This window comes from Microtus ochrogaster, chromosome 8 (genome assembly GCF_000317375.1).
Source record: "Microtus ochrogaster isolate Prairie Vole_2 chromosome 8, MicOch1.0, whole genome shotgun sequence".
NCBI lineage: Eukaryota > Metazoa > Chordata > Mammalia > Rodentia > Cricetidae > Microtus > Microtus ochrogaster.
Window position 1 is genome coordinate 64,481,231 of NC_022015.1, and position 26,537 is coordinate 64,507,767.

Below are 26,537 nucleotides of genomic sequence, written 5' to 3' on the forward strand. Positions count from 1 at the left end.
TGTTACAGCATGAGAACCTGAGTTCAAATCTACAGCATCCACATCAAAAGTTCAGCATGGCTGCACATCACTGCAACACCAGCACTGAGGGTCAGACACAAGTAGATCCCAGGAGTTCACTGTCCAGCCTGCACAGCCAAAATAGAGTTTCTAGTTGTCTTACAGACCCTGTCTTCAGGGGATAGAGTGGGGCGTAATAGTGGAAGGCATCTTTCTTTGCCTTCAGCCTGTGAGTTCATGAGCGCAGACACTCATGTGTGCAATGCAGACAAACACACATACACTTAATTGGTTAATTAAAACAATTAAATTAAGAAAATAAGCATACAGATACATAGCACAAACACACAACTACACCTTTGTACATTCACATAGAATAAAAAAATTAGAAGATACACCAAAATGCAGTTATCTGTTATGATTGTGACAGAATGGCCATTGTTGTGAGTTATTTTGCTCTTTGTATTTTTCTATATTTTATAGGTGACTTGCATTTTGAATGAACATGCATTTCTTTTCATATAGTAACTAATAGTAAAGGGTTTGCAAGAATAATGATCATAATAGTAATAATAATAACAGCAACAGCATCCAAGTTAGGCTCCATTCCTGAGCCCTTGCATTTTCTCTCTTTACTCTGACATGTGGGAGGTGGGTCACAGATAAGACTACATGTTAGGAGAAGATATACAACCATATTGCTCATCATTAAAATATACCCTGTGCTGGCATCTTCAGCTAGCTTCTCAGATCCCTTTCTGCTCCTCTGCACTCACCTCAGTGCCCCCCTGGGGTGATGTGCAGAGGTGTGCCCTACCAAAGCTCCTTTTCCCACTGGCATCAGCTAGACCCCGTCAAGGCAGTGTACACCTTCGGGTCTGTGGAAGTTAAGCTCCACAGCCAGAGCCACCCAAGCACATCCTTCTTCTGAAGTCCTAGGAAGTCCTTTCCCCACCTTGTCCCTTCAAGTCTGGTGGCAATGGAGTCCTTACCGTCTTTGCCCATGATTCTTCCTCATTTCTTATCATTTTTTTTTACAAGCGTTGTCCATATCACTAAAGTCAACCATTTATTAAATGTTCCTTTATATCTGAAGCCAGTGAAGTTTCCTACTGAGCCAGGGCTGCATAAATGCATGGTTATCAAACCCTGGGGTCATTTTATACATTGCTAAGTAAGGCTCAAATGTAAAAGGTTGATGTGTTTGAACACTTGATTTCAAGGTCTGGAGCTGTATGGGTGAGTTGTGGAACCTTTAGTAATAGGCCGAGCTGGAGGAAGTAGGCTGCTCAGAGGAAGAGGGCTGCTCAGAGGAAGATCTTATGAATTGTAATTGGGATTGCCTGGTTCTGGAACAATCTCTTTACATTTCCTGTTTGGTACCATGTAACCAGCACCTACAAGCTCCTACTACCAGGTACCTCATTGCTTTGGCTTCCATGCCTTCTCCCACGTGACACACAAAATGCTCTCAAAGCCTGAGCCAAAGCAAACACTTCCTCCCTTATGTTTCTTTATCTGATGTTTTGCCACAACGATGAGAAAAATAATATTGTATTCCTGTTTTCAATCAACCTGCTAATCACTAGGGCTCTTCCCTAACGTCCTTCTTGCTAAAAACACAGTGGCTCATGGGTTTTCGCCAGACATCTCTGCACTGGGATCAGGGGATATGAAGGACGAGGCCTCCACTGATCATGAAGCTGTGTTCCTGGATAGTCTGAGTGGTGTCTCAATGTCAAAGCATGGCCAGACTGCTAGCCACCACAGCTATTCCACCACAGACCATTCTCCTTTCCGTTCCATGATGTATTGTCCTCTTTGTTTTGTTTTGTATTGTTTTTTGAGACAGGGTTTCTCTGTGTAACAGCCTCAGCTGTCCTGGAACTAGCTCTTGTAGACCAGGCAGGCCTTGAACTCACAGAGATCCGCCTACCTCTGTCTCCTGAGTGCTGGGATTAAAGGCATGCACCACCACTGCCTGGCCCTCTCTAATTTTTTTGAAAATCCCCATATCTAATCTCTGGGAATTGTTAACTTTCCAAACTGAGGAAACTTTCCTCAGCTCCCAGTGTGTCCTGTTCATACCAGTCCGGTCTTGTACTCTTGGTGTCTTCCTTTAGTTCCAGAGGTAGCTATAGCTTCTGTTACCGTCTCTGCTAAAGTTCTGGCCCAGATCCTAAAGGGAAGTGGGAGGTGTTGGAGCGTAGGAGAAGATAATCCCAGCCAGGAACGCCAGTGAATGCTATGCAAATTGCTTATGATGTCCACATATATAAAACAATACAGGCTTGGACTTTTTCTAATAAAAAAAAACATGACTTCAAAGCTGCATGTACCTAGACCTTCTTTGTGATGGGTAATCATCACCTGTTGGGACCATTGGGAGTCCTGGCCTTCAGCTGCTCTTCCCTGCTAGAGCCTTCTCATTAGAGTTACTAAAAGCTGTGCCTTGCCTTGAGGATCAGAGGATAAGGTTTTCACCTGTTGGCCCACTTGACTGTTGGGTATATAAGCCTCCATGGCGCTATTGAATAAAGGGCTTTTTACCAGTGATTAGATGTCCGTGTGTCTGTCTGTCTCTGTGTGTTTCAACCTCCAGCCCCTTGCCCGAAGCTCGGGAACTGTATTGTACACATAGAGCACAGATGGGGTGTAGTGCGCGGCAATCACCTCCATTTGGAAGAACCATATAGAAAGCACCTCAGGTGACACTTGAAAGAATCAACACCCTATTCTAATTCCATGTGGCAAGTGTGGGTATTATTAGTCATTCTGAACCATGATGCCTCTGTCCAGTGCTGATTCTCCATGGCTGGTCTGACACTGGGCACTCTTCTGAGTGGGCTGCCTTTATGTCTACTATATGGATTTCTTAATAACAGTGGAACCATGTTCATAATCTATTTCTGTTTAACAAATCTCTCCAAGCTTAGTTGCTTATGATTTATTATAAACTCATGGTTTCAGATCTTGGTTGGATAGTTCTTTTCCTGGTACTTTTGGGGCTCACCCACATGCAGCAGGGGTGGAGGCTAAGGACCGGCTCTGATGAGATGGATGTTTGCCTTCACTAACATAATCTTCTATTATCACAGGGTGGTCTCAGATTCTCAGAGGATGAGACCAGAAGCCTCAGAAAAGTGATGTTTCTACTACATCTCAAGAAAGACCTAGCTAGAGTCAATCCAGAATCTAAGAGGCAGAAATACATTCCTGTTCCTCACAGGAGGAGCTACGACATCACAATGCCACAGCACACAAAAGGTGGAAAAGATTGTTCCATCTTCAGAAACAAACTAACAGACACAACGGGGAATGAAACATAACTCTAATTTTCAGGATAAACCCTTAGTTTAAAGAATAATTAATTTATCAATCAGGTGATTTTGACAAATTATAATTTCATTATAACATGTTATATGAGTATATGGTATAAAATAATTTTAAAAAACTTAAATTTTTCCCTTTTTATTTTAAATTTTTTGTTCATTTTACATACCAACTACAGTTCCCCCTCCCTCCTATCGTCCCACTTCTCCCCTTCTTCCCTCCCACAACTCCCTCCACTCCTCAGAAAGGGTAAAGCCTCCCATGGAGAGTCATCTTATTTATGCATTTTACCCTTATTGGACTTTAGGTTTTTCTTTTCCATCTTGCTGATATGCATTTACAATAATTCATTTAAAGTATATAACCTAGCTCTAAAAGGAGCTTTGGGAAATTATTGTGGAATGTATTTCTTAAAATATAATATTATATACTTATATAACATAGATTATGATAAAATTATAATTTGTCAAAATCACCTGATTGATAATTAGAGATTTTTTTAACTAAGGATTTATCTTGAAAATTAAGAGAAATGTTTTATCCCCCTTCTGTCTGTTAAGCTGTTTCCAGAGATGGCACAATCTTTTCCACAGTGTCCAACTTTACTAGACAACAGCAAACTACTTTGCAACTTACTCCCCTTATATCCTGTGAAAACTCCCAATGCTCTATTTCTAAGCCAACACATGGCTTTTTAAATCTATTTTTTCCAATTCAATGATAAGAATCAGCATGTCACTCTGTTTTCAGTGGGCATTTTAGTCAATAACGGTGTTGAGAACAGTTCCATAGACTTGTTGATCGTTTCTCTTTATTATTCTATAAAAGGTTTATAGACTAGCCAGGCGGTGGTGGTGCACACCTTTAATCCCAGCCCTCAGGAAGCAGAAGCAGGCAGATCTCTGTGAGTTCGAGGTCAGCCTGGTCTACAGAGTAAGTTCCAGGACAGACTCAAAAGCTACACAGAGAAATCAAAACAAATAAACAAACAAACAACTCTATAGGCATATTTTCCCATTTCTATTGGCTTTCATTTATTCTTAAGGAATCTTAATCCTCTCAAGGTTCTACCTAATCACATAATAAAATATCTTCTTTTCCAGCTCAAGGGTCATTTTTTTACAGTTGCAAAATTATATTTCTTTCTGATACCACTAATTTTACTTGAAAACATCCCACTTCTCTGACTACAACCCTTGTCTTTGATCCTCAACTCTTTCCGGGAAAAATCCCTTTTCTGTCCAGCTAGGGCAGCGGTTCTCAACCTTCCTAATACTGCAATCTTTTAATACAGCTCCTCATCTTGTGATGACCCCAACCATAAAAATATTTTCATTGCTACTTCAAAACTGAAATTAAATTTGCTAGTGTTACAAATTATAATATAACTGTCTGATATGAAAATCCCATGAAAAGGTTGTTCAACCCCCAAAGGGATCACGACCCACAGGTTGAGAACTGCTGAGCTAGAGACACCTGTGCAAATAGGCTTTGGAATTCCCACTCATTGCCCAACATCTCGGAAAGTTACAAATCCTAGTTTCTTGGAAAATGCCCTTTGTTCCCCCAAGTGGTGCCATGAATTGGCCAATCTACAACTGGAGCTAGTGAATGAGAGAGAGAGAGAGAGAGAGAGAGAGAGAGAGAGAGAGAGAGAGAGGACCTCCACTCTCCACAGCCGGAGTGATGGACACTCCCATCACCTGCCACACTGAGGAAGACACTGGGAATCCACCTCTCTTGTGCTTTCCAGTCTCAGCTGAGTTTTGTGTTCTTCCTCTTGCTCCTCATCACTTTTCTTCTCTCTCCATCAGCAATGTCCTGTTTCAAAGCCATGACAAACCCAGGGCAGCTGTGTATTTGACCATCCTATTGACAAATACATCAAATGTGTAGCTCAAACCTTGACAGGAACTGTAAGTTCTTCCCTGATTTAGACCTTGGCAAAGCATGTCACAAGGGAAAGTTCTTTCAGGCTTTATTTTGTTTATTTTTCCCCTTTGCATTTGGCCTGAAAATCATTAGACCCTATAGCCTTCTGCACCTTCCTCCCAAAGACCTTCAGGGTTACCCAGGAGTACCCAGGAGCAGGTACTCCAGTACCCAGGAGCAGGTACTCCAGTACCCAGGACCAGGAGTACCCAGAACCAGGAACTCTAGTACTCAAGACCAGGAGTACCCAGGAGCAGGAGTACCTAGGAGCAGAAGTACCCATGAGTGATCGTAGGCACTTTCCCTTCTAGCCTCAAATCTCACCAAGTTTCCTCAAACCTAAGATACTGGACACAGGGGCTAGGCATCATGACATATGTGGAGTAAGAAAGAAGAGTTTTTTTTAGCTAGTCAGAAGGTGAAGGAAGGTATAGTCAGTGACTTAACTGATTTGTTTTTCCCCAAACAGTTCAAGAAAGTCCTCTGGGCCACGTCTAGAAATTCCTCCTCAGGGCTCTCTTCACATGGAGTCTGGAGGACGGTGTTTATGCCATACATGGTAGTTTCATCTAAGGACAGGTTTCCTCCCACCAGGCCTCATAGCCAGCCCAGCCCCTTGGGATTCCCACCACCTCCCTAAGGCTCTCCTGCTCCAACATCAATCCTTTCCACAACACCTTCACTCCCATGCCCATCCCCACCTCCTCTGACCTTCTTCCTTTCCCACACCTGCCATATGGCATAAAGATCTTGAGAAAAATATTTGGGCTTTTAAAAGATCTAGGAAGTATTCCTCCAAGCAGCTTTTGAAACAACCCTACAAACCGCTTAAAGGTTGGGCATCAAGGAAAGCTTAGTGGGAACAAATGAAAGCAAAGAATGCCTAAGCTGCTGTAGTCCTTGACTTTCTATTGCTTTGATCAAACAGCATCCAAGAGCAACTCAGGGGAAGAATGGGTTTGTCTGACTGATGAGTTACAGAGCCTCGTCAAGGGAAGGTGAGGCAGAAATTCAAACCAGGAACTGAAGCCGGAGACACGCTGCTTCCTGGGTGGCTTCTGTACCTTGCTCAGCCCCTTTCCTATACAACTTGGGACTATCCGCCCAAGGAGTGGCACAGTGCATGATGAGTTTGGCCTCCCATATCCATCATTAATGAGGAAAATGCCCTACTGACAGGATACAGGTCAACACGACATGATGCCCCACTGACAGGATACAGGTCAACACGACATGATGCCCCACTGACAGGACACAGGCCAACACGACATGATGGAGACAATTTCTCAACCGAGGTTTCCTCTTCTCAGGTGACTCTAGTTTGTGTTAACAGAAACTAGCCAGCAGGGGTATCCTGCCATAGCAGCCGGTAGGACGCTCCTGTGGAGATGGTGGTCTGGGTCTCAGTAGTAGCTGGTAGAGTCTAAGGTGGGGGGAACGTTCTCAGGGTCAGGCCTGCAGTTCCTGAGTAGAGCTCTAACTAGTGGGATTCTCTGAAGACAGCAGTGCCCTAAATGTCTGTACCTCGCCTCTCATATTGCCTTGTGGCAAATTCTGATATTGTTTCTCTTATCTATATTTAGTGCTTAAATTCTCATTTCTCTTATTACAGTCACATATTCCAGCTTGCTAGTTGCACACCAGTTCTTGCCAGAGCAGGGACCCAGATCTGCACCTCCTTACATAACACATCACACTCTACAGATGCTCAATAAATACCAATCCAGTGAAATCACGACTTTCAAACAAGTCTCCAGCTTTCCAAAGGAAGATCCTAATTATTCCTTCTTCTCTTATAGGTAGCTCCTTCAATCCTGAATAATTATAGACATTTTTCTTGAATTAATGTTTCTTGTTTGCAAAAAAATGTATTTCAGCTACAGAAGAGTCATGCTTTAACAGAAGCAGATATTTAAGTTTTTATGGAGGATTTTGTATTTAATTTCTGTGCTAGGCAGATGAGACTGTATTATCTTGGTTGCCTTGGGTGAAGCAGTGCATTCAGGGTTCAGTCTAAGCAATATACGTAGCTATTAAGGAGTGGCCCCTAATCCTTGGGGTGCTTGAGACACTCTTGGAAGGACAGCAAGATTAAAAAAAAATGATCTTCGTTGTAATACAAAGAAGCCATTTGCTTTGTTCAGTAGGATTAGTGCTTACGTTCCAAATCAAAGATGGGCCAAACCGATGGGGCCTCAGCATTGGCTGTCATTATATTTTTCACACCATGCACTCGGCAATTTTTAAAGTCAATCTTCTCTGAGTGTCCTTGATGAAGTAATAAGATTGTTAATTTGATTGAGTCTTGGCCATTGATAACACGTCTTTTTAATGCCTAAGCGATGAGTGAGAACTGCACACACATCACCGCTGTTTCATTATGAATCTAAGGGTTTCTTGGGAAATGAAAGCATGTGGCTGAACTGTGGGCTCCATTGTTGGCTTGTTCATGGAATACCAGTTTAAACGTGAAGGAACGACAGGCAAAATGTGGGTGTAGGGCTTGGCAGACATTTTCTCCAACAATGATGACGTGAACCTGTCATTTCAAAGAAATAAAGTTGAAAAGCCAAACACGTGTACCCCAATAATCCCACCATTCTGTAGGCTGAGGTAAGTGGGTCACAAGCTCGAGGACAGCCTGAGCTACAGAACTTTCCCCAAACGAAACAAAACAAAACCACACATTACTGAACGGAACATCAAACCTGAAATCACCTTCACAACTACACTCACGCATCACCTAACAATAGGGAGTGCAGATACAATCAAAGCACAAGACAAATCACTTGCTTTTACAGCACATGACCAGTCCATATGGGTTCAGATTCCCAGTGCAACTAACTTCTAAAAAACTAACTAATACTGGGCCAGTGATATGACTCAGCAGGTAAGGGTGATTACTGCCAAGCCTAGCAACCTATGTTCAATCCCCAGGGCACACGTGATATAAGGAAAGGAACAGCTCCACATACATGACTGAATGTGCATGCATGCACACACACAAACACACGCATTCAATAAATAAATGCTTTAATAATGATTGTATTTTAGTGTATCATCCAAGAAAAATACCCACATTGGTTTATTTGCATTCTACCTTTTAAAAATATGGTTACTAAAATAGTTCATTTGTATTAATACGTAATGAATTGTTTTTAATGAGTTTTACATTAACTACGGACTCTTGTTGGACTCTTCAAAACATTTTAATTTTTATCACAGGGACCCAAAACCACTGGGTAGGCCAGCTCAACTTGTGGGGCTGTTTATTTGCTCAGACCTACTGGCCCCGGGTAAGATGCACTCCCTATCTTTAAAGTTCAAAGCAGATCATGTTTGCCCATGTGCACTATCTAACTGTTGCCTGTGCTGCTTTCTGTGGCGTGCTTTTGTGGGCTCACAGGGCTTGACTGAACAACAGCTGTGTTGCACTGTATAGAGGAGCTTGGTGTTATGAGAAAACACAGAGACTCTGTCTTCCCAGATCTTCCATTCAAATGTTGAGTCAGATTGCCCTCTGCCTTGTTATTGATAACAGCATCCTTTTAGCTATATAAACTTTCTGTTTCAAAGACAATCGCCTGCCCTTAAGTAAACTCTGCTCCCAGACAATCTTAGCCTGGGGATTGTCTCCCCAGTGTGGTATCATCAAAGGCTGACGTCAGAATCCACAGTTTCTCATACAAATCCACCAGGGTCTCCTTAGAGGACGATTTGCCCAAATAGTTTATTATTAATTCAGTATCCTTGTTCTTGCCGCTCAAGTGACTTATTGAAAGTCTCAGTCAGAGATGCTTCGTATTAGAACAACATCCCATTTGAAGTCCTAGCTTATCTTCAGCCTAACCCCAATGTGAAGCTGGTCCAGAAGAGCCCTGTGTTCCCGTGTCTGACGTCTATAGAGTCCTTGCACCATCCCCTGGATTCCTCCGACCTTCAACAGTTTCTTCCTCTGTGCTCGGGATCATTAGGACTTCCTTTCAATATCTAATGTGCAAAACTGGTGGCATTTGTTGCTCCCAAAAACATTTTCAGCCTCTTAAGACTCCCTTTTGTATGATTTTCCTTAAGTAACTACAGGAATTCATTTCAACCTAGCTGTTTAGGGCTTGTGTTTTTAAAGCTGGTATAGTAATGCTGCTTTTTCTTATTTTGCTCTCCCTCTAGTTCTGGATGTAGCACGTGGTCACTGTTTTGTGATGGTTCACCCACAGTTAGCCTTCTGTAGCTATTCCTGGTCACCACTCAAGACAAAATGCATTGTATTTATTTCCTTGAGGATCAAAGACCGGCTTTTATAAAAATAATTTGTATCATCCCCAATTCCACATTCCTATAGGTAGTCCTGATCCATGAATAGTAACTACAATGTGTGGAAATCCTTCCTTAGGGATATTCTCTATTCTGATCTCTGGGTCTGAGTCTGTTCCTTCTTTCCTTACTGCAATAAGAGCTCAGGCTTGTCACTGAACCCAATGACTATGTGTCCAGCACACGCTGGAATAAACACTGTGAGGGACCATGCCATAGAACACGATGTAAAAGTCTGAATACACCAGGCGCTCTGTTCAGTCGACGGAGGAGACAGGCTGACAGGAGTAACTGGAACTGGCACAAACACAAGACGTTGGGACCACAGAAGAGGCCAGCAGTTACCAGAATTGCATTCTTGGTGGCAGCTGTATTTAAGGTTTCACACAATCCTCTTTGTTTAGCTCTTTTTCTCTCTGACTGTAGCAGCCTGCCTGCTACGCAGCCCGGTCAGGTACCAAGCACAAAAGACATTGCATAGAGTTCACCCCCAAAAGTCCCACTGGACAACCTCTATCTCCCAGCCTGCTTCCTGTGGCAGGTTCCGCAGTGGCCTCATTCTGGACTGCTTCTTCTCGTGTGCGCCTCGAACTCTGCTGCACAAACACAGTGTGGCCATCCCCGCCATGGCCTTTAGAGCAGAGCCCTGCCGCTTTTGCTGCTACCACTGATGTGCTGGATGCTGGGACAGCCTTTTATACACTCTTGGAAGCTAGCTGACAATGTTTTTTTTTTTTCAGTTGTTAGGATGACCTATATGTCTACATAGTCCCTTGTGAAGAAGATATTGGAACAAGTTCCCTAGAGTCAGAAAGTTGACTAGAGTCACCACCATTTGTCAAAGGCTCAGAAAGATTTGGTTTTTTTTTTTTCTCTTCACAGTAGATTCTCTGTCTTCTTATATACATACAGATTTCAAAGCTTCTAAAATCTTTTTAAATTTTGTATTTGTTTATTCTCACTCTCTTTCTTGTGTGTCTTCTTCCCCAGTATATACTCATACATAGTATATACTATATCTGCTCAATACACTAACATACAGATTATCTTTAAAATATTATATTGTGAGTATTTTAACAAGTTTTTCAGAAGCAATGCTGCTGTCTTATCATGTCAATTAATACATTTTTCATACATTTCAGGGTATTTCATAATGTGGATAAACAATAATTTTTTTTTGTTTCTGGTTTTTGAGCACTGTTTGTCATAGCCAGAACCTGGAAACAACCTAAATGCCCCTTTACCAAAAATTAGATAAGGAAAATGTGGTACATTTACACAATGGAATATTGGACAGCAGAAAAAATAATGACATCTTGACATTTGCGGGCAAATGGATGGATCTAGAAAACATCATATTGAGTGAGGTAAGACCCAGAAAGACAAGTATCATGTGTACTCACTCATAAGTGGCTTTTAGACATAAAGCAAAGAAAACCAGCCTACAATTCACAATCCCAGAAAACCTAGTCAACAAAGAGGACCCTACAGAAGACATACATGGTTCTAAATTACATGGGAAGTAGAAAAAGACAAAATCTCCTGAGTAAATTGGGAGCATGAGAACCATAGGAAAGGGTAGAAGGGGAGGGGAGAAGAGAAAAATATATAGCTCAATAAAAATAAAAAAAAACATATCTGAACTTGGGTACAATACGAAACCAATAGAAATTACTGTCCTCTGAGGAATACCAGTAGCTACTGAGAATATAACACACTCAAAAACCATCACCACAGTCAAACCACAGCCTATTCCTGGTTGGTCACTTCTCTGGGCTCTTGACATGGTCTTGTCACTTCTCTGAGTGACATGAAGACTGTGCCAGCATCTGCTCTGCTCACCACCGTAATTCCAATGTCCGGCACATAGTGAGTCCTTCTCTCTCTAGAACACTCCTAAGGGCCAAATGTCCAGGTTTATCTGAGACTAAGGGGCTTTCCAGAATACAGAGCATACAGTGCCACATCCATGGGAGTCCTAAGCAGACTGAGGAAACTGGTTATTGTTCCTGTCAATAAAATCCAAAAGGAAGGGAAAATCTGAGTCTCCACAGTTAGCAAAGAAGTAACTTACTTCTCAGAAAAGAAAATGAGCCCAACATGGTGGTGGACACATGTAAACTCAGCATTTAGGAAGCTGAGGCAGGAGGATCTCAAGTCAGGCTGCTGTACACAATGAGATTCTGTCTCAAAACCTAAAACAAAGCAAAACAAAATAAGAAAGTGAGAGAGTTTTTACTGTGGCTATTTGGGCAAATAATTAACCAAATCAAACTTAAATTTAGAATTGGGTTATGAAACTGTGTCTTGCTATAATAAAGCTATAATAAAAATACAAGGGCATTTGGGAACATAAGATAACATTCAAACCACCGAAACTATGTGAACCTTAAATATGAGATTCTTCCCACATTCTCCTTAACAGAAGCTCAAAGTGAGAAACCATAAAGAAATTTTCTTTATGAAATTGCAAGCAACTGTAATAGCTCTTCTACCAAAAATAACCCACACAGATCAGAAGACCCTCATTGCTCTGGAGATAATTTCAAAAGAATACTCATCTGATGAAATAACTATGTGAAATGAGGGATAGGAATGATTCATTTGCATTACATTCAATACTTGAAAAATAATTTTTCTAAGATACCCTCAATAGCACCAGAGAGTGTTACTTCAAAATAACCTTCATTACAGTCCAAGTGTAGAGGAGAATAACCGTGACACGTTATTCAACAAGTAAAAACGTGCTATGGTGTAAATGTATGCGTTCCTCCAGAATCCGTATGTTGGAGCTTAGACCCTAAGAGTTATGTGAGGTTTCGGAGAGAAATGGGAGTGACTAATGGGAACAGGGTTTCTCCATATGATGACAATAATATTCTAGAAATGACTGTGGTGTTCTTTGTTCAACCTTGGGACTATAATTAGAACCAATGAACTATACTCTTTAAATAAGTGAATTGTATGGCTTGTGAGTTGTACCTTACTAAAACGGTTAGGGGAAGAATAGAACAATGGGTTAGGATGAGTGCATGCATAAATGTCCCTGAATCTTCACCCCTGCCTGCTATGTGATTTTCCATTTCTGTTCACCAAAGAAATGGAGTCGTTTCCTTACCGGTTGAACCTGGTCTGACCGTGTGATTTACCTTGTCCAGTGGGATGCAGAGGAGTGACTTTGTGCCTTCCACCTGACTTCACCTGAAGAACCTACCTAGATTATCCACAGAAAGAGAAGCTTGTGGCACCAAGGGGCTCCTTGGTCTATCAAAGGTCACCCCAAACCAGCCAACATTCTGTCAGTTCTAAGACATGTGAAGGAGGCCAACTGTAACCAGTAAAACTATCATTCCACCCACTTGTGCCAACTTTAACAGATATAAAGTGATTGGCTGTTTGTTGTCTTAAGGCAGTGTGTTGTGGATTGTTTTCATCATTGGTGTGTGTGTGTGTGTGTGTGTGTGTACATTTGCACTCAAATATAATCAACCAACATACCAAGATAACACAGGATTCAAATAGCATCTCAGGAACTTGAAGAGAAAGAACAGAGAAAATAAGCAATAAAATCCAGAGCTGCCTGGCTCCCAAGAGTGGGAGATGTAGATGGACATGTACTCAGTTGTGTGTGCAAATACATATGTATGTTAAAATGACATTTGAATACACAACGTATTCTCCTTAGTATCTACAACAGATTACAAAGAAAGTTTTCAGTGTGAGAGTCTGGCCAAAGAGCATCGCATCAATGCCATTCTTATCCCAAATTTTTATTCTTTTTTTTTTTATTCATGAGAAAATGTCAGAGTAATCCAGATTGTGGGGAATTTTAATAGAAAATTCAAAATCATGAAGGAACAAAAGGTAAGGAACTTATCCAGATTTGAAGAAATTTAAAAAAAAATCACAAGTTAAATACAGAATGTTTGTAGTCTACAATGTTAAAACAATTGCATTCTATAATCTAAAATTTTTAAAATAAGAGTTATAGACTAGTCAATAATAAATAGTGTTGGATTGACAATGATTTTCGGTATTTTTTTAAAAACCTGTTTATCAGTTCTCAACATTTGGGGAAGCTGGGTGAAAGGTTATGTGAGCATGCTGTGTACTATTCTTGTAACTATAATTATTTAAAAATGAAAAGTTTTTTTAAAGGCAGGCCAAGTGTAATGTGATCAATTTACAATTTTCAAAAAAGGGCACACAGAAATCTGTCAAGAGTTATTTCCCCAAATAACTGACTGGCACGAGGGGGCTGTGGCACTCAGCAGTACAGAGAATCCCTGCTCCTTGCTCTCAGGAACGCTGTTTCACAAGATAGACAGGAGATGTACAAGATCATTTCAACGGGTACTAAATCCTGTGCAGGAAGAAAACAGGATGAGGGTGAAGATTGGAGGAGCTATTCTAGAGAAGGTGGTCAGGGACCCATCTCCAAGGGTGCATCATTCGTATGAAACCAAACTGTGAAGATACAGACAAGTACGAAGTGTTCTAGGGAGAAAAGGCCCAGCCCGTGCAGAGTGAACGCTTCCAGGTTAGTCTGGTCCAAGAGTGCAGAACAGAGAGGTCACTCACGGGGAGGAGTTAGGGTTTCAGTTTATGTACAAATGAAAGCCATTGGGTGGTTTTGCAGGGGGGGGAATAAGATATAACAGACTTTTTTCTTAAAACATCATTTCATTTTTGGTGGAAAATCCCTCACAGGAAGACAGGAGAGGTAGAGGGAAGCCTGTTTGGTGGGAAGTAGTAGGCAGTTCTAGAGATAGCTTGTTGGAGGGGGAGTCGAATAAGTTACTGATTAGTTACATGTATAGGGTGGAAATATTCTTGGATAACTATTTTTTTCTTGTTCCACTTGGGTGGATTTCGGTGCCATTTAGCAGAAATTGATAGAGGAACCGTCTTCTGATGGGGTAGTGGGAGACGATGACAGCATTCTGCTCCAGAAATAATAAATTTGAGGTATTTCAAGGCTTCTAATATTTCACATTTTTGGATGATTATATAACATATATAAACATACATATTATTTTTGGAGCTTACACTTTGAAAAACTAATGAAGCTGTAGAATATCCAAACATATTACGCCAGGGGATACATCATTTATTCTAATAAAGGCTTGGCACATGTCCTGAAAAAGTCACTGAGGAGAGCTGATATATGAGACCAAATGACTCCATCCTACAATCAAGCAGTTGTACAAATCACAAGTAAAAGTGACATCTGAAAGGTAGTCCCAAGGATGCCCAATGCTATGCACCCATGAGTGGATCTTTACATAACTGTCATCGTCCACGTAGACGAAACAGTTTGCAAGAGAAAAATCAATGGAATTGCACAGCTGTCCTTTAAGTATAGGGAAGAGAGGCTGACCATGTGTGCAATATACAAAGACAAGTGTAATTTCCCTTCCTCTAAAACATCAGTGCATGGAGAATCCAGTGACTACAGGAGTACGGGTATTAAGTAGACTGTGGTTGAACCATGTCATGGTGATGCTCAAGAGCCTGTGATCTAATTTTAGGTCCACCACTTACTTGTATAACTTTACTCAAGCCCTGTAACATCTGTATGCTTCAGTTCTATGTGCTTCAGATATACACGCGTCTGTCCCATAAAACAGAATATCTTCTCTTTCCTCCTCGATTGTGAATACTCAGACCACTCCCTAGTAAACATTCAGCATGCTTAGCTCTACCTGGAAGGCTGCTTCCAACAGAGTAAAACATACAACATGATCGTATTTCCCTCTTAGTCCAGTCCCTGGGACTAAATAAGCCACCATGCATAAAGTACTTAAAGAGAACTTGCACACAGGCAAAATGTAAGGGTCAGTGGTCATTGTTGAAGTAGCCTTCTTAGGAGGCTTCCAACATTTGCAATAATCTTTATTGTTGTGCTCATGCAAGTTCAATGTCGTGCTTTGAAGTAAATAAAATTAGCTGCCATGCCTTAGGTGATGAGATAGAAAAGGAAGTTGTTTTGAACCTACTGTTTCTATTTAGAATTCACGTTTTCTTGATATCTGGGGCCAGCTCCCATTAACTATCTGGTTATATACACCGTTCTCTATTTGTATAGTGAGCTTCTGGGGGGGGGTTGTTACTGAGAAAGAAGAGAATTATGTTTTCACTGGGCTTGGGTTGCCTTCATTTCATAGAGTTATGACAAGGATCTGAATTTTCAGGGTCCTTTTCTTAGATAAGAGGAAGCCAATGTCCTGAGCTTATTTTGCTCTGTCCAGACACAGTTATTGTAACCAGAGGGCTGGATCTTAAACTGGCTTTGTTGTCGCATTTTTTTTGGTCTGGTTCGTAAATATTTGATATTTATAGACTAAAATGGAGATTGAATTTTCCCCATAAAGCTGAAGGCTCTAAAACAAAAATCACCAGAAGGCTACTCCTCATGGAAACTGACGCAAAGCCTCATGTCCAAATCTGGAAAACACGCATCACCCCAGACAGCCAGATTATACATTAGTTGAGGCCCCATCCCAATATCTCAGGACAAAGAACTGGCAAATGCAAAGTGGCTTAGAAGTAGAGGCTATGGCCGGAAGAAGATATAGCTGGGCTTTAACCTAATTTCTCAAAGAATATTAATGGTACAATTTGGTTTGAACAATGTGTAAAACATATTCGTTTCTCCTTCTTCTAATTTAGATCCCTCAAATTTATGAGCCCATACTCCTATATTTGTCTAATATCTTTGTGCTGTGCACAATTTTGGAAATAATCATCCAAGTGGCAACCTGTTTAATAAAAATTTTGTGCTGTCTGCTTCTTATCCACCCTGACTCATTTGAAGTCCTTGGGACCTCAAGATTCCATCCATGACAGTCAGGGCACAGATCTCCACTCCAGAAGGCACTTCCCGTCACGACAAGTTGAGGAGGTTGGAAGTGGATGGCATGTCTGCTTGAGGGAAAGGTGGTCCATTGTTTTGCCTTTTTTATAGCCTCTGCCTCCATCCATGCATAATTCATATTCCTAGGATCATCTACGTAGTCTTCATTGTCCACAAAATGTTCAAGCAGAATCAACTGTGCAGTTGTTTCTTTAGCCCCTACCTCTGTAATGAGTTCATAGGTTTATCACCAAATTTTCTCTTCGATGTGGTGTTTAGTGCCCCTGAACGCATCTTCTCTCCCTTGGGTATCATTCTCCTCTGGGTATCTTTTTGATGGCTACAAACTACAAAGTATTTTCCCTGGAAACAAGGTAGGTCACTGCATTTTCCTGGCTATCCCTTTTCTGCTCAGTTAGGTTAGTATTATCCCTAAGATTGGAATTGAACGGCTTCAAAAGTCACATCCTGTGGGTCCTACAGGATTTCAGAGTTCATCATTTTCAACCCCATACAAGTCATCCTGACTCCCTCTTTCCATGTACCCTCCGTATTTATTAAATTTAGGACAGACATTCCTTTCATATGCCAGAAGTCCGGCCCAAGACATTCATGCAGTGTCCTCTACAGGGTTAGAGCCACATTGTCTCCACTTAACCAGACACTTTCCTGTTGGAGACCCAACCCCACTCCACTGTAGAGCCATGGTATTGGGAGGTCCCAGATTTCTTGTGTTTGGAGGGGAATCTAAGCAATGACAGTTGAACCCAGAGTAATAAAGTTTAGAAAAAAATCCACATAAAGAATGATGGGCAACTGCTGGACTCGAAAAGTGTAGAGACCAAGACCAAAGAGAGAAATTATCAAAATTGGCCAGGAAGCATCCTGCTGCTCACCACCCTGTGACCTGTTATGATCTGGGTTGTTGTCTCTTGGGTGCAATCACAACCCCATATCCAAGGGCCCTAATGGATGGTGGCCAAGTTTTTCTACAAAAGCTCCATTAGGGTTAGACTTTCTTAATGAGTTCCTGATGCTTCCAATCACCTTCTGAAACACCAGAACCATGCCTAAATTTAACTGAACCCAGGGTGACTAGGAGCTTACAGGGACCCCAGTTCTGTTTCATCTCAACCCTCTGGGTCTTACCGTCTTTCTTCCCCTCTTCTGAAGTGTTCCCTGATCCTGAGACACAGGAGTTGTTTTTAGATGTAGTCTTTGAGACTGGGCTCCACAACTCTGCAATTCGATTGCTTGTGGTTTTCTGAAATTAGCTTTGACTGCTGCAAAGAGAATGTTCCTTGATGGGGAGGTAAGACAACACTTATGTGTGGGAATTAAGACAAATTAGGGTTTATACTGGTTTAATAAAGTAAAAACTAAAACGTTTTAAGAGTTAAAAATGAATGACAGAGACAGTTTCAAAATGTGGGTCCATCATTTCCTGCCTGAATGGTTTGGCCAAGTTGCTTAAATCTCACTCCTAATGCCAGGTGCCATGCCAGTCACTGAAGGCTGGACCAGGAGGCCACTGCTTTTAGGTATTTCTTTAAACACAAACCAACGGTCAAAAGGCAGTACAGACGGGAGTTAAACAAATTCCAGTCCTGGTGCCAATCCTACTTATACCCCTCCCCATAAACGTGGGGCCTTCTTGAGCAAAGTTACTCGCGTTCTCTTCAAGTTTCCCTGTGTGTAAAGCAGAAATACTCGTAATACTTCCTTAAAAGATTGTGATGATAATTAGGTGGGGTGTTACATGAAAAGCTATTAACACAATGTGTGGTCCACAGTGCACACTAGTGAGAGCTAGTTGTCATTGTTGTAGCTAATTAAGTTCACACACACACACACACATAAACACACACACACACACACACACACACACACACACACGCCCGTGCTGAAAACTGCATGACTAGAACAGGTTAGCTGAAGCGATTATGAGAACTGTGTAGCTCACTTGTGAGGCCAGTCTGAAATAGCCTACAACTTCTCTGATGGAGAAATTCCAAACCAAGAAATAATAGCATCTAAGCTCTGAAATGACAACTGAAGAGGGGAGACACAGTCTCATTGCAAAGAAGAAGAAGAAAAAAAATCCTTGGGCCAAGTATCTTCTCATCTGGAACAGCTAGTTTTAGGACAAACTGAGTATGTGTCATTTGTCTAATTGAAACCCAAAGAATAACACTTCCAAAGTTGGTCTCATATGACACCAATCCTTCGAAACACATCTCATAGATAATGATGTAAGGTCACATATGTTCACATAATTCTATATAATTATGTCCTTCCACTAACAAATCTGCAGGATTCACATCAGTATTTTAAAGACAACTGAGAATTCTTCCAGAAGCAAAGCAAATCAGCCCTAAACCATGATTTCGTTTTATTTGATATTTTCCAAACTATTTGGCCAGAGACTGCTTCTTTGCAATAACTGGCACGATTTAGAAACAGACTTTCTCAAATCTAGAAAGGTTTCAGAGTATATATATATCTGTGCCTGCACCTGAGGGGAAGTGTAGACAGTTCCATCTGAAGTCATTTTAAGTCATCACCATTGTGACCACAGATGGCAGCTACTAAATCCCTGCCCCATGCCTCTTAAAGAATCCCAAACTAGACACACTCTTCTGAAAGCCCTGAAAGTCAGCAATAACTGGGGTTATAAGAACAAAGCAGTGGGAAAGAAGAGAGAGCACAGGAGTATGAGACCCTGTCGTAACTCACAATCAGCAGAATCAGCAATGTTGAGATCGTACTGTGCAGCAGACACTGTAGCAAGCACCACTGGAAAAGAAACATGATCAGTCAGCAAGACGACCCAGTTCTTTATAAATCTTATCTGCCTGTGCATGATTTTTTTCATTCTTGAAATTCCTTTCTCTTTGGAAAAATGTTTTTAAAAACCAATAATACGAGAACTTATCAATTTTGAGAGAAGATACTTATAAATTTTGCATACTAGTATTTTCAGGTGTCCTAACCCAACTCATAGGAAATAAATGAAGGATATGTCTTGGGATTGCCTCAGGCTTCCTCTTGCTATAGGTCATGTAGCATTCCTCTGATATGTGGCTTCTCTGAGTCTTGGTTCCTCTCTATAAAAGGAATGTGTAAGCCTCTGTTATCTACAAAAGTCCTTCCGGCTTTAACGTTTTATGGTTCTAGGATCTATAAAAATCTCATTATTAGAAGGCCAAGGTCAAATTTTGCTATTAATCAAAAAGGCCAGATGTTCAAATATAAACAACCAGACGCTCAGGGGGAAACACACACACACACACACACACACACACACACACACACACACACACACACACACACGGGAAGCAAGAGAAAAGGGAAGACACAGAAAGTCATATACAATGCAGAAATCTGAAGCCACAGAAGTAGTCGTGGAATAGCAGACAAAGAATACTCCATTTTATTTTTTGGCATCATTAAATGACAAATGACAGTCAAGTGGGACCATTTCATAACCATAGTGCACAATATACCCCAGGGAAAAGAAGTGAAAATTTTTAGGAACCAAAAGAAGTATTTTCTGGGAAGCTACTGGATAGATTCCTTTCCTAAATCATCTTCTGGAGTAGAACAGACAGGGTTAAGCATGGGGAGTGGCATGCCCCAAACCAAGAACAAGGAACAACCACCAAGCAGAAAGTATTGCAGAAGGCAGAATGCAGATGAGGGAGCAGGGACATGAAAGGGTCCAGACAGCACAGGAGAACCATCTTTCTTGCCCCTCTGAAAAGCAGAAACAGTCGTACCCGTACCCAATGCATTTAACCGTGAAGCATTCGTCACTCCCTGAAGTGAGGCTGAGACCCGGTTTCAGAAAGAAACCTAAAGGAGAACAGGGGCAGGAATTTTTCTTCACTGTTAGGCATTATTAATGATAATAAATAAAGGATGTACGGTAACTGCCATTTATAAGTTCTTTTCAAGAAACAGACTGGAGGACACAGGTTTGCCTGATTTTGAAGCCTGGCTCAGTCACCTCTTAGCTAGGTGACCTTGTTTTATAATTTCTCCAGGCCTGAGTTTCCTTATCCAAGAACTGTAATGGCATCTATGCTGTAAGCTTGATATAAGATTATTCAACCAAAGACCTCAAATTTTTGAAAAGTAAGACCTTGATAAATACCATAGTCTAACACAAGTATTATTTCAAGCACTTAACATTCATTATCCCATTGTTCAATTATCAGATAATCCTAAGAGTTAGGCACATGTACTAATATCACCAGCTACCACCTAAAGACACTGAGGTTCCTGGTAGTTAAGTGTGTCCAAGGTCACACAGCTAGTCACTAATATATATTAGAACTGGAATGATTTAAAATTCATGTATATTTTATTGAAAGTTTAAATTCATGCTAAAATTTATTTTATATGGCAAATAGTAGTATTTTATCATTAATACATAAAGTTGGGTTACATTAAAATGGTTCTGCTAGGGTCACCGTAAGAAGCACAGCTAGGAGAAAACAAAATTGTTCTAATACACCTGTAAAGTGAAGATGTCCTGAATGATGGCCGAGTTCAGAGCAAAGGGAGACAAACTGAAGAGGGTGTGGAGGCACAGAGAGGAGTCCAAGGTCGCCCACTTCCATTCAAAAGGACCCCATGGGTTGGTAGTGACAGGCAGAAATGGGGAACTGGGGAAGGGTTTTGGCAACACGGTTTATCACCACATATGTTCCAAAGGTACCTGATAAGCACATGGAATGTGAATGTGTGCTTTGAGAATGCAAGATTTTGCCACTATTGCTACTGCTTTACATTTTTACTGTGTGTGCGTGCATGTGTGCATGTGTGTACGTGTCTTCCCACATGCACACACAGACATGCCACAGCTTGCACGTGGAACATAGAGGAAAATTTGTGGGAGTTAGTACTCTCTTTCCACCAAAGGGGTCCCAGGGATTAAACTGAAGTCTTCATCCTTGATGGCAAAGCATTTTTATTCACTGAGCTATTATGCCACTATCTTCTTCTGGGTCTCAGTTTCCTTTTAATGAAACGAGTAGTTGATTTAGAACTAAGACTTTTCTTTCCTTCCAACTTCCCAGAACAGGCATGTAAGTGAAGTTGAGAAACTATAAGGTAGCTTTTAGAGATTAAGTATTGAATTATAAATTTGTTTTGAAGTAAGAGAGAAAATGGAATATTTACTGACTTTTTAAGATTAAGAAAAACTGTGTTTTTTAAGAACTGATTTTGACAAGATAATATAGCCATATGTAGAACTGAGGGACTTCTATATTAATGGAAGCAAAGTTTATAATGGTGGTAATTAAGTAGCCTTTATTGTATTGTGTGGTTTGAGGGTGTTACAAAAGTCCAATGGCTAACAAAATGCCTTCCCAACTTTAAAATATTGCTTCAGTTTACAACATTAAAACGAATTCCTTCAAATGTTCTTTATATTGTAGATTGCACGTTTATCCCACCCTCCAAAGCTGCATATTTTTCTGATAAATTAGTGGAGCAGACTACAATCTAGCCACAACAGTCACCCAGAGAGAGCATGTTCTCTGAAGGGTCGGGAGGAAGAGACTCTTTCAGAGTGTGTGCCACTGTCCGTGCCAGGCGGTCCACAACATGCAGCATCTGCCTTACTCCTGATACTGAGCTAGTCCTTGAGCTAAAAGGTCAAATGGTTCATTGCCTCAAGATACTTATGTCCTCAGAGTAGGCAACATAGTAATTGTGGGATTGGGGGACCAGGGTCTAAGAAAGGAAGCGTGTAATCTGTAATAGACAGGACAGTCTGAAGGCTTTTACACAATCCCAGTGAATCTCCTACCAAGGTGGGCTCGATACTACATGGGCTAAGAGCACCATAAATCAAACACTTCTAATTTAATGACTTTCAGTTTTCTGAAATTTAAATTAGTTAAGCTTACTATATCAGAATTTGGAAACTATTCCTGATGATGAAAAGTCCACAACTAATTTTTATGCTCCCTATCTCCCGCTGAAATTTTACAGTATGCCTGAGTAGCCAGGGATGGTAAGGAAATCGGAAGGAATTGGAGCTAGAAATACGACTCTTTTGTTGTCGTTTTTTTTTTCTTTTTTGAGACAAGGTCTCATTATATAGCACTGACTATCCTGGAACCCATTATATAGACCAGGCTGGCCTTGAACTCACAGAGATTCACTTGCTTCTACCTTCCAAGTGCTGGGATTAAAGGTATGTTCAACCATGCGTGGCTGAGACCTTCTTTAAACAGCAAACTAGCACAGTGCTGTGTTTTCACAGATGACATCAAACACTAGAACTCCCAGGATCAGAAGCCCTCAATTAGGGCTTTCAAGGCTTGAAGCTCATTCTGGTTCTGGCATCCTCTTGCTTGATGGCACTGGAAGCATAATAATATGCATTTATATTTTTGAGTGCCACTTCCCAGTCACTGTGCTCCATACTCACAATGCAGAATATCTGGGAATCCTCAAATTTCCTGTTGACAGCCTCATCCTGTGTGATGGTATTAAAGGGGACGCTTTTGGGAGGAGTTTAGGTGGTAATGATGGGGTTTGCAAGACTGGGGTGGGTGCCCTCATGAAAAGGATCCAAGTATGCTAGGCAGCGGTGCCGCTCCCCTTGAATCCCAGCACTCGGGAGGCAGAGGCAGGTGGATCTCTATGAGTTTGAGGCCAGCCTGGTCTACAGCGTGAGTTGCAGAACAGAAAGGGCTACACAGAGAAACCCTGTCTTGAAAAACCAACCAACCAACCAACCAACCAACCAACCAACCAACCAACCAACCAACCAACCAACATATCAAGCAAAGTAAACTCAAAAACCAAAAAAGAAAAGAATCTCAACATAGGTCTCTCACTCACTCTTTTTCCTCTGCCAAGACACAAGGGGTTGACAATTTGCGCTCCCAAAAGGAGACATCTTCTCACAGAGCTCTGGCCACAACAGAACCCTGGTCACAGACCTCCTCCTCTAGAACTGCGAGAAGGAAACGGTTAAGTTACTTACTCTATGGCTGCTTTTGTTGTTGCTGCCCAAACTGACTATAGAGTGTTTTACAGCTAATGTTTAATCCTCACAAAAGCCTCTGAAGTAGATGATGTCATTTTCCCTACTATGTTGAGAAAGAAACTTAACCACATGTAAGTTCACAGCCCAACATTTATCAAGGAAGGGATTTGAATGTGGATAGACTTTAATGGCCACATCACCTTGATATTCAGGTACCCAAACCTTGTAGGCTGTAGTTCTCCTGATTTAAAACATTTTGGCCTAGACAGTGTTCATACTTCTTTCTGGCCTTAAAACATTATGGTTCAAATAATATGAACTATACATATATTTAGGATTTTTATCTGTGCTTCTGAATACACCGTTGTGGAGAACGGTGACAGAGAAACTTTCTGAAACATGCTCTAATTTGTTGGCGTTCTTTTGCACTTTAGTCAAGTTGCATCATACTTTTTACTGCTCCACCAAAAACTCTCCTCCTTGATCAATTTCCCGCTTTTCAATTCTATTCCTTCAAAACCCGGAATGCTGCCTCCTCTATTAGGCATTGTGAATCTTTGTAGGTTTAAAACTATGTCCCGGACTGTTGGAATTTGGGGGCTTGGGGAGGTGTTTCTGATAACGAGAGGAAGACATGAAGAGTAAGGACGTGAGGAGGGAACCCCCGACAGGAACAGGAAGAGGACTGTGGCCAGTGTCGCCAGCGACCTGCGGAAACAAAGTCTCCTTTGTGACAGACAATAGGCAAGGCACCAAATTTTATCCAGTGGTGCTTGGTCAGTGAGTGTGTGGTGAAGATTAGCAAGATAACAGACACAAACAGGCTAGCCCTGTGTCTGGAAGGACCGCAACATGGTGGTGTGTAATCTGAATGCCTTAACGGGAAGCAGGACATGCCTTTCACACCAAAGCCTGCAGCTGACACAGGGACAGTATAAGAACTCAGAGAGGGAGAGTTAGGAGGAGACAGGAAGGAAACACAAAGAGAAGTGAACAGAGATGAGAAAAGGGAAGCCCAAGGAAGTCATGACGGAAGAGGGGCCTAACAAGAGAATGAAACAAAGATAGAGGGGAGAACAAAGTGCCGGGGCGTGCGCGGGGGGTGGGGGGGTGTGTTTGGTCACGTCGCAGAAACTGACCTGGAGGATGAGTCCCAGAGGCGACCAGGTGCTGCACCCACGCCTGGGGCACCTGTCACTCATCACTCTGCTCTGGGCTTCATTCTCTCCCTCACACCGGGCATGTGTGAGCCTTTGTCACATGTGCACGAGTTTCTGCTTTCTCCACAGGGTGACTGAGGAGGCTGAGAAGAAAGGGTAGGAGGAAGGCCCCTCTGCTTGGTATCTCCACAAGAAGCTGCTCTCTGTGATTTTTTGCTCCACTGCTCTGGAGCCCTAGGGGAGAAGCAGCTTCTAGGTGCTACCAATCTCGGGGTAGCCTCACCCTCCCCTGGTGGCGTTTGCAGTTCTTTCAATGTATTTGCACTAATTTGATTTATCTGGGGAAAAAAAAACCACCAGAGTTCAGATCTTCTCCCAATGGGACTATATACTGAATATCTAGAGAAAGAAATCCAGTCATCCCAGCAGTCAAGGACATCCCAAGACATATGAAAAGTAGTGTTTGATCAGACAGAGATGAATCCACGTGTCTCATCAGACGCTCCTCGTGTCCCTAATCGTCTGTAAAGTGACTGAACTTGTGTCTGTTGCTTTATGATTTCTTTACTGTATTCACACTGGCCACCGTGGGCTTTGCCGTTCTTTCAGAAGAACCCAGTCACTCTCCACCCAGAGCTGTTGTGACTTTAGACGCACTTAGATGTGGAGAGTGAATACAGAGACGGGAAGCATGGAGGACACACTTGGGGTTCGAAGTGTCTGCTCTTGACAAGATGAGATGTGTGGCCTCAGGTCTTCAGAGACTCCACGTTCTCCGGGCCTGGCCGAATGGCAGACACGAAGACAACACGGAAATATCTTCAGTTTCATTTCTCCCAGTTGCTGGAACCCTGTTGAAACCTGGCCATTTTCCTTAAGAAATCTACAGGATGGGAGGGGAGGTGTGCATGGCACAGGTACATGACTGATGCCTAGGTCAGATTGATGTCAGTCGCCAGGGAGTCCAGAAGACTAAGTACAAATAGTGGAAGGAAGAAGGGGAGTGGAGTCTAGGAAACCTGCTCAGGTAGAGGGAACCCGGGTGCTCTCTGGCAGAGAACAGAACAGGATCCAGGGAATGCAAATCTACCAAAGCATTCTAGGCATGGTATTTAGGCATAGGTTCAGAGGTGACAGTTGGATAGAAGAGAAGAGGCTGAAACTGTTGGGAGCTCTGGCCTTGAAGGAAGCTGAGGCCATGGGAAGTCCTCAGAGGATGCTCAGCACCCCGGTGGGGAGGTCACTTCTGGGAGGGCAACTTTTGAATGTCAGGTGCAAGATGAAGATTAAAAACCAGGAAAGCAGGAGGCAGAAGAGAACTGCGAGCGCCCACGGTCAGCTTCTATAAGAAGCACCAACTTGACCAACGAGCACACTGATTTTTGAGCTGTTTTTCTATCTACTCAAGGGCAAGCTTCCTATGGGAACGGGGGGGGGGGGGGTTGGGGGGGGGGGGGGGGGGGGCGATGGAGGGGATGGAGTGGGGGTATCTAATCAACCGCTGGAGCAGAAGCAGCCTCCAAGCCAGAGAAGTTTCAAGTTTCTCCTTGCCAAGGTCGCACCACTACAGGTGGGCTACCCAAGCTCCCGGCGCCCGCTTCGCTCCACGCCCACTCTGCCCGCCTTCCAGACAGTCCCCCATCCAGGCCGGGGCACTGCGGTGGGCTGTGCCCAGCAGGCGCTCCGGGAGCTACGCAGCGGCGGCGGCGGCTGCTCCAGAAGGCCTGGCGGGCGGCGGCGAGAGGCTGTGCCCCAGTTTGTGTCCAATCAGGGAGTGCGGGCTGTGCCCCGAGCCGGGCAGCAATGCGTAAACAAACCCTCTGGCAACTCCTCCGCCCCCTTGGCGCGCTCTCCCCGCGCCCATCGCCGTCGCCTCCGCCGCCGCCACCGTCACCGTCACCGCGGGCTCGGCTGCTGTCGTGCTCTCCCT

The 26,537-nt window shown here is 42.4% G+C and overlaps 1 protein-coding gene across 1 annotated transcript in view; it reads right to left on the reverse strand.

The window, feature by feature from the left end:
• Window positions 1-7,404: 7,404 nt before the first annotated feature.
• Window positions 7,405-26,537, reverse strand: part of LOC113456536 (serine/arginine repetitive matrix protein 1-like) — a 20,082-nt gene continuing 949 nt past the window's right edge. The window contains exon 2 of the mRNA XM_026781330.1: window positions 7,405-7,804. Coding sequence (XP_026637131.1) covers window positions 7,630-7,804 — 175 coding nt within the window. The 3' untranslated portion in view covers window positions 7,405-7,629. The remainder of the gene's footprint in view (window positions 7,805-26,537) is intronic.